At 49.1% G+C, this 14,505-nt stretch overlaps 1 protein-coding gene across 1 annotated transcript in view; it reads right to left on the reverse strand.

The window, feature by feature from the left end:
- Positions 1-3,150: 3,150 nt before the first annotated feature.
- Positions 3,151-14,505, reverse strand: part of FOXO6 (forkhead box O6) — a 116,203-nt gene continuing 104,848 nt past the window's right edge. Inside the window, exon 2 of the mRNA XM_083455271.1 lies at positions 3,151-4,821. Coding sequence (XP_083311397.1) covers positions 3,352-4,821 — 1,470 coding nt within the window. The 3' untranslated portion in view covers positions 3,151-3,351. The remainder of the gene's footprint in view (positions 4,822-14,505) is intronic.

The raw sequence follows: 14,505 nt of genomic DNA on the forward strand, positions 1-14,505 counted from the left end.
AATGGGCTGTGCAGTTGCATCTGGTGGTCCCAGATACAGATCTGCTTCCTCCTGCACATCAGAGTGTGCAAGCAGCCAGCTTAAAAGCAGAGCTGAGCTAAATGTGCCCCCCCACCACCACCACCGCCAGAAGCTGAATATTATTCCCACCATCTGTGGAAGTAGCAGGAAGGGAGGTATTCAATTATTTTTGGAGGTGGACAAATTTCTTTTAAAGATCATCTCATCTCCAGCTTAAATACAAGGAAGCTGAGGGCTTTTTTCTTCTTTTGCACAACAAAAAAGAAGCAGTCAGGATGGAAGAATCTGACAGTTTTGGTTTCTCCCAGTTTCTAATTTACCCAACCTTAAATTCTCCAGGTATTCATATCATTTCACTTTTTTTAAAAAAAAAGTCCTCCTGAAAATACATCAACATTTTAGTGCAAATTTCTCCTAATATACCCATGTTTGTATGCCTTTTTGTCTAATATACACGTTTTTGCAAAGTGCGTTTTGAGTGTTACTTTAACATATGCACTTCAATGCACACTCTACTCTTGTATGTGCATTTTTTTGCACACATTATTTGGCTGGAGAACTGCCTTTCAAAATTCAGGCATGTGCAGATTTTGAAAGATGGCTGTTTTTAAGTTTGTGTATTGTTTTGGAAAGTACGAATTGGGCGGATTCATCTTTAAATGCGGGCTGAATCAAATTTCTCCCCTAAGAAACAGTGGCTTGGCAGCTCCGCTTAAGCCCCTGGAAAGGAATGTCCCTAGGGACTATCATGCATGGCCCCGCAAAAGGGGGGGGGTAGCCAGAAGATCCCCCTGAGAATGAAGCCACCTCCTCACATAGCATCACACTGAGGCGCATGTTCCAGGAGCATGGCCAGGGACACTGAGCTGCTGCCTGAAGCAGTGACAAGGCTTCCTTGTTGCTTAAAAACAAAACCCAGCCCTTCATACGCAGCCAGAACAGATAGATGCACTTTTAAAGACTCCACCTGAGCTATGTACCCAGAAGGCTCTTTTCTGCATATGACACTCCCCTGCTCCTTCAGAGTGACCAAATCATAAAACTTTCCCTCTTTTTAATCACAGTGCTGATGGTTTTCATTTCTCAAGTTTTGGCATCCCTGGACAGGCCCAGCCTCCTTTTAATATACAAGCAAGGGGGTGTCAAGGAGCAGCTTTGGAAGTGACATCATAAAGACAGGGTGTCAGGGTTGTGGGAGAGGAAGTGAGGAAGTACGTGCTCCACACTTCCCTGCTCCCAAAACACACACATCTCATCAAGCGGTCCCATGAGTGAGAGAGAGGCAGAAATCTCATTAGAGCTCTGTATCCAGGCCCATGTTTTTTGTGCAGAAGGTCCTAGGTTCTACCCCAGGCATCTTCAGATAGGAAGACCTCTCAATGAAACCCACAAGAGCCTCTGCCAGCCAGTGTAGAGAACATGGAGTTCGATGGACCCAACACTCTGTATAAGGCAACTTGATATGTTTCAGATCACAGAGAACAGGAAGCCCTCAAATAATGTAACATCCAAAGGCATTCGGTGGCCCAGAGGAGGGAAGCCCTGCCTAGCTACAACTAGAGGTGCTATCAGAAACTGATCACATTTCCAAACTCTGCAGGCTACTGACACCTATCCTTATTGTTACAGGGTGAATGTTTCAGATGGCCCAATTGACAGGTCCTGACTTTGTGCAAAAAAAGTATGCTGATATAGATAGAACCTATGGCTGTCCAGCAGAGCTTTGTATGGCACTCCAGTACTTTTAAGAGCTCCGCACTGGGGAGAAACTCTAGCTTCACCCAGCACCTGTTTTCCCTAATCATCACTAACATCTGTTCACCACTAACCTGCTATGGACTGTCTAAGTAGAAAACTAGTTACTTCGAGGTGTCTTGGGCTCCTCCATTTTCAGCCTTCAGACTACAGCTTTCATGGGAAGCCACATCACCTCTCCTAGCCTAGATGATCTTGGGCTGGTCAAGTTCCAGATTTTTGCCAATAGCCCTCCTTCTCCACCCCTGTGTCTGTGTGTATCTCGGTTTATTGCACCTTCCTCCCCACTTCCTGAATCTTTACTTGCTATAGCTGCGCTCCTCGCTTTACAGGCTACAAGTTCCCACGCAAACCTAGCAAGGGTTGCATTGGCGATGGTGAGCCTTCGCAGGCCAGAGGGTGCATACCACCAGAATAAATAGTTGCCACTGTTCCCCACCCCTGCCTCCCTGCTTACCCTGGCCGTTTCCCGGGCCAGCAGCAACAGCAGTCGCCATGCCAAACCTGTGGCTGGCTCTTAACGTAGCAGTAAGTGCCACTCATGTGTGCAAAAAGTTGTGCGTTGCTTGCGCACTGAAGCAGGCCCATGCTGGCACACATGCCTCTGCTTGTGCTGTACGCACACACATTTCATGCCCCAACTGCCTGTTGTTTCTTGTTGCAAGCACGGGGTTGGGGTATGTGTGAAAAAGCTGGCGTTGCTCAGATCAGCTTCCCTTTGCACAGTGGGCTATGGAAACCACAATGTCAGTTGCTGGATCTACAACGGTTGGGGGGAGCCCCTCCCTTCTGCACCAGCCATGCCATGAGTGTGATTGGAGGTGGGAACAGCTGGGCAGGGATGGTAGCAGAGCAAACTGATGTCACAACTGCCTTTAGTGCTGCAAGCTTCTCCCCTGCAGCTCTTGGTGCTGCTATCTATCAAGACCGCGCAGAGCCCCGTCCCCCACCATAATAAAAGTAAGGGGATCCTAAGCTACTGGCCTTTGCCAAAGGAGTGTCGCAGATGGGCAAAGGCCAGGAAATGGAGCTAGGGTGTCCAATTAGATTTGAGCGGTACTGAAAACAATTAGGAAAGGGGTGAATGAAAAGCCAGAGCTGTCAATTCACTGAGGCTACCTAGGCCACCGTGGAGACCCAGATGACTCGTCTAGCCACAAATCACTAGTTCCCTCTTTCTGTGCAATAGTGCAGGTGCCCAGGAAGGGAGGGGGAGGGGAGGGGGGAGGGAAGGGGGTGGGTGGGCAGCAGCTCTGCAATGCCATGGCTAACTTGTGCCTATTGCACACATCAAAGACAGATCTGACTTACTGCACGATACACCTGGCACAAGCGAGTAGTCGCCGGTACCTTTCAAAACATTTTACCCTACATTGTTTATTTGTGTGTGTGTGTGTGTGTATGTGTGTGTTTAGTGTTGTCGTCAAGTTTAAACAGATGGCTCTAGCCTGGCTGAACAAATGAAGGCAAAGAAAATAAGAAAGGCGGAGTAGGGCGGGGGAGAAAGTTTGTTTCCACACACACCCCACCCTCTCATCCTGCTGACTGGTGGGTCAGAGTTGTCTGAAGCAGGTCTCACCCAGGCACCCAGCTCTGATTGGTGGGCTGCGGGGCGCTGGGCAAAGTGGCCATGTTGAGGCCGTTTTGCGGCGGAAGAGCTGAGTCAAAGTTGAAGTCCATCTCGTCGCTGTCCATAAAGTCGTTGAGGATGATGGACTCCACGTCGCACTCCAAGCTACCGTTGAACATGTCCAAGTCCAAGTCTGCTGGGAATCTGTCCTGGCCCAAAACAGGGGTGTGCATGGCTTCTGGGTAGGGTCCCTGCAAGGAGTCTAGCAGACTCATGTGCGCCCCTTGGTTGTTGATGTAGGAATGGATGTGCCCGTGATGGGGCATGGCCACCATGCTGCAAGAGTCATTGGGCAGGCTCATAAGGCTGATAGGAGAGGGTAAGGCACTGTTGCTGATCGGGTGGTGGTGGTGGTGGCTGGCTGGTGACGGGTGGTACAACGCGTTGCTCTTCATGAGGGACGACGAGTGGGGAGGGTAGGGGACAAGACCTATCTCTCCGCCGCCGCCGCCACCCCCGCCGCCACACACAAGGGGGTTTTGTCTGTGGCCGCGGGGTGGCCCCATGCTGCTGGCTTGCGGCATGTGCGCCTCGCCCTCTTTGTGGGCGTAGGAGATGGAGGAGAGCAGGTCCTGCAAGGAGGCATTGCGGTAGGAGTTAATGGGAGCAAAGGTGGCCTGCTTGTTCTCCTGGATGGTCTGCATGGGCAGGCGGCGCATAAGGCTCATGGCCGGCTGGCTGTAGATGGTCCCGCAGTAGGTGCTCCCTCCTCCTCCTCCTCCTCCTCCACCACCGCCACCTCCTCCTCCTCCCCCAGCGCCCACAGCAGAGCACTTGGAGTTGAAGCTGAAGCTGGAGTTCCTCTGCCGGAGGCCCCCGGCGGGCAGCGGCTGGGCAGGGCTCATGCTGTAGTTGTCCTGGAGGTCTTCCAGGAGGCTCTCGCCGAGGCTCTCGTTCAGGTTGATGGTACCGGTGAGGTCGGTCAACCGGGGCATCTCCACGGAGCAGCGGGCGTTCAAGGAGGGGGACATGGTGCTGGACGGGCTGGGGTACATCAGTGGGGAGGACGGAGTCCCGTCGTCCTCTTCCAGCTCGTCCGGCTCGTGGTTGGCCATGATGGGGGAGAGGCGCCCGCTCAAGGTGCTGGCCGAGGAGTTGGCCCGCGTCCGGAAGTCGGCCCAAGCGTCGTACTCCTCGCTCGCGTGGGAGTTGGGGCTCTCCGACCACTTGGCCTGCTGGCTGGCCGGGCTCTCCTCTCCGCGCTCCTGGGCTGCCTGCAGCTGCTTTTTCTTGCTGGCTTTGCCCTTGATCCGCAGGAACTTGCTGTTGTTGTCCATGGAGACGGCTCGCCTGCGGGGCGTCTTGCCGGTTTTCCCCCCTTCGGGGTTCAGCATCCACCAGGAGCTCTTGCCCGTGCCCTCGTTCTGCACGCGGATGAAGCGGGTGTGAAGAGACAGGTTGTGCCGGATCGAGTTCTGCAGACAGAGTGGGAGACAAAAGAAGAAGACCCCCATTATTACCAGCCAGAGAGGCAGCCCAAGCCCACTGTACCATCACACAAGGCCACCAGTGTCAGCAGCCAATGCCTCCACACTTTCAAAGTTATCAGAAGAACATCAGAAAAGCCTGCTGGATCAGGCCAGTGGCCCATCTAGTCCAGCATCTGGTTTTCACAGATGGCCAACCAGATGCCTGCAGGATACTTATAACCAGCATCTTTGTAGTCTTAAAACCTTAAGCCAAGGAACTCTCTGGACCTCTCTGTCTGACCCATGGAACTCTCCCCAGTAATTACCCCCTCTCTCCAGGCCATCCTCTCCACTGGTCCTGGTTTGCACCCCAACATTTTTGCCTGGCTGGAAAATGTTCGTGAACCACGTCTGGATGTGCGCGTGAATGTCAGTAAAGGTAAAAGAAAAAAGGTATAGGACCCCTGGACGGTTAAGTCCAGTCAAAGGCGACTATGGGGTTGTGGTGCTCATCTCGCTTTCAGGCCGAGTGGTTCAGGCTGGCATTTGTCCACAGACAGTTTTCCAGGTCATGTGGCCAGCAGGACTAAACTGCTTCCAGCGCAACAGAACACTGTGATGGAAACCAGAGCGCACGGAAACACCGTTTACCTTCCCGCTGCAGTGGTACTATTTATCTACTTGCACTGGTGTGCTTTTGAACTGCTAGGTTGGCAGGAGCTGGGACAGAGTAACAGGAGCTCACTCTGTTGCGGGGATTCAAACCGCCAACCTTCTGTTCGGCAAGCCCAAGAGGCTCAGTGGTTGAGACCACAGCGCCACCTGCATCCTTGTAGCCTTCTATGCACAGGTGAAAGATTATGTTCAATGCCCTGCCCACTTTTGCCTCTGGAGCGTAGCCTTCAGAAAGTTGTCCAGAAGGAATGTAGCCCTCAGGTTGAAAATGGTCCCCTCCACCTGCTTTCAGGGTTTACAACTTGCTGCTCTCCACCCCTCCCCCCATTTAAAAAAAACCACCAGCGCACAAGTTTTGAGGCTCAGATTAGATGTTGTGTCTCTTGTGTGATTAGCAACCACATTAGCAGATTTTAAAATTTAATACTAGTCATGTCTGTGTGGGGTGATTATAATCAGGACCACAGCACATAGGGAGGAGAGGTTTAACCCTTTCATTCTCTGCCCCGAGTGCAGTGAAGGGCTGCCACTAGTGTGGCAACCGGCCTTAGAGTAGAGAAGGGAAGCTTCCACTGGTGACAGTGGAAGCTTTCCCCCCTGCTGCCCCCACAAAAAAAGAATGACTAATTGCTAGGGTGTTAACACTCCCTTCTCTGTGCACGGTAGTCCCTGAATCTATTTTTCGGTCACATCCACAGCATACATTGAAAGCAAACTGAAAGCACATGGCTTTCCCCCAAAGACTTGGGAACCGTAGTTCCCCACACACAGAGCTCAGTTCCCAGTACCCTTAATAAACTATAGTTCTCAGGCTTCTTTGGCAGAAATCACATGCTTTGTTAAATGTCCTTTAAATAAAATAAAAATAAATAAATAAAGCCCTGAAGCGGTTTGGCAACATTCTTATCACCACACCGATTTCAAGACTCAGACAGTGCAATTGTGAAATCAGGGGATTATAAAGGGGAGTCTCCGTTAAAATTCTTGATTTCTTAAAATGGGGGTCAGGTATTTTCGTGACCCCCAGATCCAGGTGCATTAAGGTTCAGCATTAAATCATGGGGAAGTAACTACACAAGGCTTCAACAGACCTATTCTGTGTTCCTGCAGTAGGTGAGTGGGGGAAATGTTCTCTCTCCCACCCCAAGAGAAAAGTCCTAATTCTATACACCATCTAAAGCGCTCTTTTCTACTGTAGATTCAGGATGGGCAAAATAATTTCTTCCCACACATCATATTTTATAGAATTCATTGCAGAGAGAGAGAGAGAAACTACTGACGTAACCAGCTTGAAAAGGGGTGTGTGAAAACATGCTTTGCGGGGAGGGTGGTTACATCTATCAAGAGTTCTATGGTACCTTGATAGAGGCAGGGCACCTCTTCCTTGGTACAACCAATGGAAGAGGGCTATTGCCTCCCGGAAACATCCAATTGGCTACTGTAGAAAACAGAATGATGGGCTAGATGGACCTTTGTGTCTTCTTCTGCCCTTAGCTGATTATGGCGCCACAAACTATTCCTAATGCAACTGCTTCTAAATACCAAATTATGTGTCTGTAGTCCACCCCCACTCCTGCTGACACTAGGGGTGTTCATACATTACATTCAACAAGTGTGTGTACACAATTAGTTGAGCTGCACAAACAAGATATTTATGTAAAAAGCATGGTCACTGGATTGTATCCAACTAAGTTCTACTCACAGTAGACCAGCTTAAATGAATGAACCTATGTTAGTCACGTTTATTAACTTCAGTGGGTCTTCTTTGAGTAGGAGTAGCACTGGCTACAACTCAGAGAGCACCACATTTGAGCTGTGCAAACCAACAAGTGTGTACCCTTTCACTTGCACATGAGTAAGGACTGTTTGTTCAGTGCCATGTGTGAACAAGCCTAAGGCAGGATTCATGCCATGCATTTAAAGCCCTGTGATAGCACTTTAAAAAGAGAGCTTCTCCTCCCAAAGAATCCTGGGAGCTGTAGTTTGTTAAGGGTACCATGAGACACACACATACACACCCCGTTCCCTGCCCAGAGCTACAATATTCAAGGTTGGTTTAACAACCAAACCCTCTTCCCAGGGAATTGTGGGAACTGTAGTTCTGTGAAGAAACCAGGGGTCTCCCAGCAACTCTCAACACCTTTAACAAACTACAGTTTCTAGAATTCTTGAGGGGCGGGGAAGCCACGACTGTTCAAAGTGGTACCATAGTGCTTTAAATGTATGGTATGGATGATAGGCTTGCCACCTGTTCTGTAAAATACAGGATTGTCCCGTATTTCAATGTAAAATGCTACGTCCTGTATTGATACAGTTTTGGCCTGTATTTCAGGTCTTCTCTCTCTGTCTCTCTCTCTGCCAAGTTAGGGATCCTCTACAAATGAATGTGTTTGAAAGGGTGTGTGAAAGGTCATGTATTTAAGCTTTGCGTAGCCAAGCACAGACAGATGTAGAAATTCAGATGGGGGGTGGGAATCGTCCCCCAACTGCCCTGCCCCACCCTGTCCTGAATTTTGCCAGAACAAAGCTGGCAACTCTAGATGTGCCCTAAGTACAAGGAACTTCCCGCTCCAGGTAGGAGTCGGGCATCATTATTTAACAGTCCCTGAAGACTGGAGATTGCTGGAAACAGCCCGGCTACCCTTTCCCAGTTCTGCTTCTCCTGGAGAAACGGCCACTTTTCTGCTTCACTCAAACATGACATCCGTGCCTGCCCAGACGCTTGGGCAAGTTGGCACCCCGAGAGATCCTTGAGTGCCCCATTCAGCGGCTCTGTGACGGAAAGGCCTCTCCAGGTCCCCCATTCCCATGGCAGACAAAGACCCTTGCAGCAGCTGGAGCTGCAGCTATGCCAAGGGCTCTTTGCCAATGGATTCATTCCCCCCCCCCTTTTATTTTTTCAACACCATCCAAAAAAGCAAGCTTAAACACGGCAAATGGAGTTGCGGCGGGTGAGGGGGGGTGGGCGGGAGGTGGCTCTCTCTCTGCTCTTTCAGCTCCCAGCGATGCCTTTGATTCTAATGCCTGGCGGGCAAAGAGAGCCAGCAGGGAATTTGATCCATGGCAAGCGTGGGACGCTGAGAAACTCTCGCCTGTGACCTGTGGATTATTCCTCTGCTTCCATCCAAAGGAATTTTCCCATGGAATTCTCAGTGGGGCTCTGCACAGCTGATTAGCCTGGCGGACAATAGCGAGAGGCAAAGCGCCGCTGCCGCGGACTGCGTGTGCGTTGTGGTCCAAAGGGGATGGGTGGCAATTGGATTCGGCCTCTCACGGCCAGCCGCTGGTGGAAGCGGCAAGGAGATGGGAGAGACCTCAGTCGTGCTGATATGAGGTAATGCATAGGGCGGTGGGTGGTGCCAGCATCAAATATTGGCACCTGCTGAGGCTGGTGACCATAGGAGGCCCCCTGCCAATTCCTGGAACATCCTAGCCCCATGGCTGGTGCTCCTTGCTCTCTGCCACCAGTTCACTCGCCTTCTTCAAGCGACTGGGCAACAAGATGAGAGGGGGGGAAGGAGCAGGAGGGTTTTTCCCCCTGAAAATCTTGACCATCAAGCTTATCCTCATGGATTTTGTCTAATTCCTTATCTTGCTCCTTGACCTCAAAGAGAAGCAAACACACACAAACACCTTGGTTCCACTAAAAATAAAAACAATTGTTGAATTATTGTATATTTTGGATTGTGTCCAACTTAGGCCACATTCATGCCTCAGCACTATGAAGCCATTTTAAGCAGTCACAGCTTCTGCCAAAGAATTCTGGGAAGTGTAGTTTGTTAAGGGTGCTGAGTTATCACATCACCACCTCCCCAAGCTACAGTTCTCAAAGTGGTTTACATCAATCCCTCTTAACAGGGAGCTCTGGGAATTGTAGCTCTGGGAGGGGAATAGGGGTCATGAGTCCTAACATCTCGCAGCAACCTCAATAAACTACAGCTCCCCAAATCTGTCCAGGCAGACCCTTATGGTGAAATAATCCATCTCTATCTCTCAGATTAATCAATCTCAAAGGGTTGATATGAAGATAAAATGAAATAGTCTTTATTTCCTGCCCTGCCCTTCTTTTAGAAAAGGTGGGGCACAAATGTGAGTAGTTACACCCCCAACTTATCAGGTGTCTTTGGTATGAAACACACTTCTTGCCTCAGTTTCCTAAATCTGCAAAATGGGAATGCTTCACATCAAATAAGAGATAGGAAACACTGTGTGTACCCTGTACTTTGAACATACATTCCAAATCTGGAGCCTTTATGAATTATGCAAAATAATTTACATGCATCTGCTTAGTTTGCATAATTTATTCAGTTTCCCCTAATTGCAGCAGCAGGCAAGGAACTATGAACAATTTTGGAGCCTCGGTCCCTGACTCCTGAAATAACTTCAGTCTCGCCCTGGATTCTGCGATTGCAGCAGTTGTTCCTCCTCGCACACTTTCATCTTTACCTCCTTAAGGACTAGAAACATGCATGCTTCCAAACAAAAACTGGGCTTCTCTGCATGCCAAATCATGTGCTCATGTAGTGCAGCTGGAGAATATGCAGAGGGAAATCATCCAGAGGCCAAAATAGGCTGACAACTGGAATTGGAGAAATGAGCGCAATTGGTGCCTGATTTAGCTCTCTGTGGAACTCCCAGACTGATGGATTCCAGCCTCAGCAGAGGCTGGTTTTGTAAGGAGAAGTGAGCTGACTGCTCCTTTAGTCTGGAGCAGAGGAGGTGATCTGCTGGGGCCAGGGCTGAATCTATCACACAAGCACCTGCATCAGACGTGGGGATGGGAGCACATTTCCAATATTGCCTGATGAGAGGACGGCTGAGGAGTCTGCAGAGAGTTGGTGCCATGCCTCTGTCCAGAGGCATACTAATGAGCAGGCAAGCAAGTTACAGGCCCCATATATCATATTATGTAATGGCTTACTTCTCTGCACTTCATTTATTTGGAGATTGCTCGCAGGCTGGCACCTTGCCAGCAGCCACCAAATCCAAGTCTACAGAAATCAATCTCGCGCTGACTGATTAAGCCGTGTTTAGAACTAATTGCTCCTTCGTGTGTGGGGAGAATAAATTATGGGCTTTCATCTCAGCATCTTTAAAATGCAGTGGCAGGTAGGGTCTGGCTGTTAACCCCTTCCATCCTGCAGCTCAGAACCAGCAGGCTCACCTGGAAAGAGACAGAGAGAAGGAAAAATACAGAATCCCGGCTAGGGAATCGAAGGGCTTCTTTCAGGCACTGATTCCCCCTGCACATCCTCAAATGTCCTCACCTGGGTGCTCTTGCCAGCCACAAAGGAGCATCATGTTCCTTTTGGGGCACCCAGGAAGAGCACTGCACCATACAGAGGAAGTTGTTTTTAATCAGGACTGAGTATTGGTCCATCTTAGTGCAAAAATGACTGGCCGGGACTGCAGAATCTCAGGCCTGGAGAGGTGGTTTTTTTTTTGTTTTGTTTTGCAACCCCTGCTACCTGATCCTGGCACTGAACCCAGGACCTTTTGCATGGCCTAACACTGGCCTATAGTCTTTTCCTGATGCCATTTGCCACCTTGCTGCATGCATACAGCCTCTGGCTCCAGCCAATCAGGATTCGATCCCCAGGTTGCAATTATCTTATTGCAGACCTGTGGTCCTGCCAAAGTCTTTGGACTCCAACTCCCATCAGCCCCTGCCAGCATGGCCAATGGTTACTCAGGGAGGATGGGAGTCCAATAGCTACATTTGCATGCCACGTTTGCTTCACTTTGTAGAATGTGCTATCTCGGGTTCAAAAGCTGCTCTGAAACGCCATACTTTAACCAGGACTGCTTTTGTTATTCCCTAGTGGGAACAATGAAGTTTCCAACCCCACTGCCACCACAAAGAAAGGGCTGGGTGGCTTTATTAGAGGTTGTGGTGCGTGTTAGATGTGATCCCTGATACTGGAAAAGAAATCACCACCAAAGAATCTGGCCCACCCCATTCCCACTGTCACAGTGCCCTAACTCCCAGGTAGGTCATTGGAGGGTGATGCACTAGACAGGGGTGCTCCACGGTTCCAAACTGAAGCAGCCCCTGAGCTGAAAATTAGAATCTCAAAATTGCAGAATTCAGTTTTCACTGTGAAAATTCAGCTTTAAGGGGAAGCCTTTAAAGAAAACAACATCAGCAACAATCCTGGAACCTTAAACACTTTCTCACTAATTGAAGATGATAAAATAAGGTAATAGGTTGTGTGAAATACTCCCTTTACAATTTCCAGAGGGGTAACTATCTTAGTGTTAAGCCTTTTTCAGCAAACACGAACACTTGCGGCACCTTAAAAGCCAAGTGATTTATTGTGGCATAAGCATACAACTTACTTTCTTTTCCTTTTTAACCCCTAAGTGCTACAGCATAAGAAACACAGGAATGCCAAAGCAGCAGCAGGGAGAGAAAAATGGACCACAATGCAGAGAGGTAGCAAAACGTTGCCAGCAGATGGCTGCTCAGAGAATTTGTGCTTGCTTTCCCCTTCGACGACCACTCACCACTCCTCTCCAGCATGTTTTCAAGCTCAAAATGCTGCCCTGTCCCATCTTCTTAACTAAGGAACCTGCTGTTAGTATGGTTGCCAGGTCAGGAGCATCCCAAACCCTGAAATTTCAGGGCCCAAACATGAGACCTAGGGGGTTCCTGGAGATGGAGGTTAATTGGGAGAGAGGAGAGGAGGAGAGCAGACCCCTCTGACAAGTGTCAATGTTATAAGTTGCAGCCAGCTCTTGCCAGGCTGAAGCTTGCAAGCTGCATGCACTGTTGTTGTTGCTGTTGTTGTTAGGCACTTTTGCCCACCTGGAGCTTCAGACCCTCTGTCTGCCGCCTGTTAGGGACCAGGCAAACTTGGAAACTTAAAGTCAGACCTGGAGAATTGGCAACACTAGCAGTGTGAGATAGATTGAGAAAGAGGCTGGTGACTGTGCCAGCCCAGACAGGTCACACTGAGTGCTTGTTCTCCACCAATGCTTGGAACAGGCACTCCCATAGCTGCACAAAATGCCCCTTAAAAAAAAAAACCCACCTAAGAACATTGCTACAGCTACTCTTTCCCCCAGCCAGAAGAGGCTGCCATGTCTCTGCGATTCATGCATGAGGGGACCTGCCAGAGGCAGTTAGTTGCACAAAGAATCACCCTCTTCCCTCCCACTGCACCTCCACTGCCTCTTCGGAAAGGAATGTGAGACGCCGAGAACCCTACACGGAAGCATTATGGCTGTGACAGTGCACCCAGACAGCAGACAGGGGACTCAGAACTGCGGCTGGATCTGACAATGAGCCAGCCCTTTTGAGGGGTGCCTAGGGAAAGTTTAGGAGGAGGTGCGGGATGACTTGTCAGACAAGTCGTGCTTGGTGCCCTCATCAATCTGGGCAGTTTTTGCCTTTGCCTTCAACACTGAGGAAGTGCTCGGATTAAGCAGAGGAGGGAGCTACGTGCCCCTCCCTTCACTGACTCTGCAAGCCATACTGCAGAACACAGCCTACCTTTCTGTTTCTGATTGATCCTAAAGTGAACAGATGATTTGGTTTTTTTGCACACTTTAGTACCAATCTGACCCCATTTCCTTTCGTGTTTCATCTGCTGTGCCTATCTCCCTTGCATTCAATCTCGACACTATTGTTTCATAATAATATTGCAGAACTTAATTGCTCTGAGCCATCCTACATGATGTGATGAATGGAAAGGCAAGATGAAAAGGGTTTTCTTTTTTTGGGGGGGGGGGGGGACCAGCTACTTCCCACTTTCCTGCTGACACCACCAAAAGGCTTCTATATCAAATTTAGCTTCCACTAGGACCAGGGATGGGGAACTTCTAATCTTTGTGATGTTGATGAACTACAATTCCCATCAGCCCCAGCCAGAATGGCCAATAGCCAGGGATGAGAGAAGTTGTAGTCCAGAAACAGCAGGAGGCTCCCCATCCCTGCACTACATCAGCCTGGTGCCTTCTAGATGTTCTATGATTCTATGATTCTATATCACAACAGGTCCCCTTTACACAGGCAGACGAAAGCAGACACATCAGATGAGACTTTTTGCAACAAGGAAAGTGGCAGGGAAATGCAGCACAGAGTAACACTTGCTTTGTTGCCATGTCCTCTACTCTCCCTGCAAACAAATCGGGATGAACGCTCAAGGAACAGGTTGACCGGAAACTACCTTGATCTCTTCGTCTTTTGCCTAAAAATGCCCAGTTCCTTCAACCTTTCAAATGTCCTCACCCATCTTTGTTTCCTGCCTCTGGACACATTCTTGTCTGACTATGGGCTCATCCAGACTTTTGCTTGTTCCGCCGCTTTCCTCCAGGAAAACCTGCTCTTCAGCGCTGCATCAGAGCAAGAGTCATCCAGGTTTTCCGCAGGTTGAAGTTTGCTCCGAATCAGCGCTAAAGACCGAGTTTTCCCAGAGAAAGCAGCAGGGCACACAGAAAACCGCTTGGACCCATGCCTTGAAAGTGCAAGACAAGCGTATCCCTATATCCTTTTCAAAGAGCAATGCCCAGCTTAAAATTGCCTTAGTTTCCTTTGCAGCAGGAGCATGCTGCTGACTTATGTTCACTTTGTGATTGACTAGCATCTAGAGATTTTTTTTTATCCTGAACATATGCATATTTTTCTGCCAACTTTGCATTTGTCTCTGTTGAATTGCATTTTGCCCCAACCACACTTTTCCATTATATCGAGGCCACTTTGAACTGTATTCCTGTTGTGGTGCTAGCTACCCTCCCAACTGGATGTCAGCTGCAGATTTGCGAATAATTCCTTCTACCTTTTCATTTAAGTCATGATAAAAGTACTGGACCCACGACAGAAACTCACAGCAACCCATTCGACCCAGTTGCCCAGCCACCTGAAGACATCATCATCTAGCTTATGTTAAACCAGTCCACGAAGCAAAATATCACGGAGAACTTTGTCAGATGCTTTGCTGAAATCAAGATAAATTACATCCACAGCATTTTCACAACCCCTAAGCTAGTAACCCAATTTAGAAAAGGGGTGGG

This window comes from Podarcis tiliguerta (genome assembly GCF_965153285.1).
Source record: "Podarcis tiliguerta genome assembly, chromosome: 8".
Lineage (NCBI taxonomy): Eukaryota > Metazoa > Chordata > Lepidosauria > Squamata > Lacertidae > Podarcis > Podarcis tiliguerta.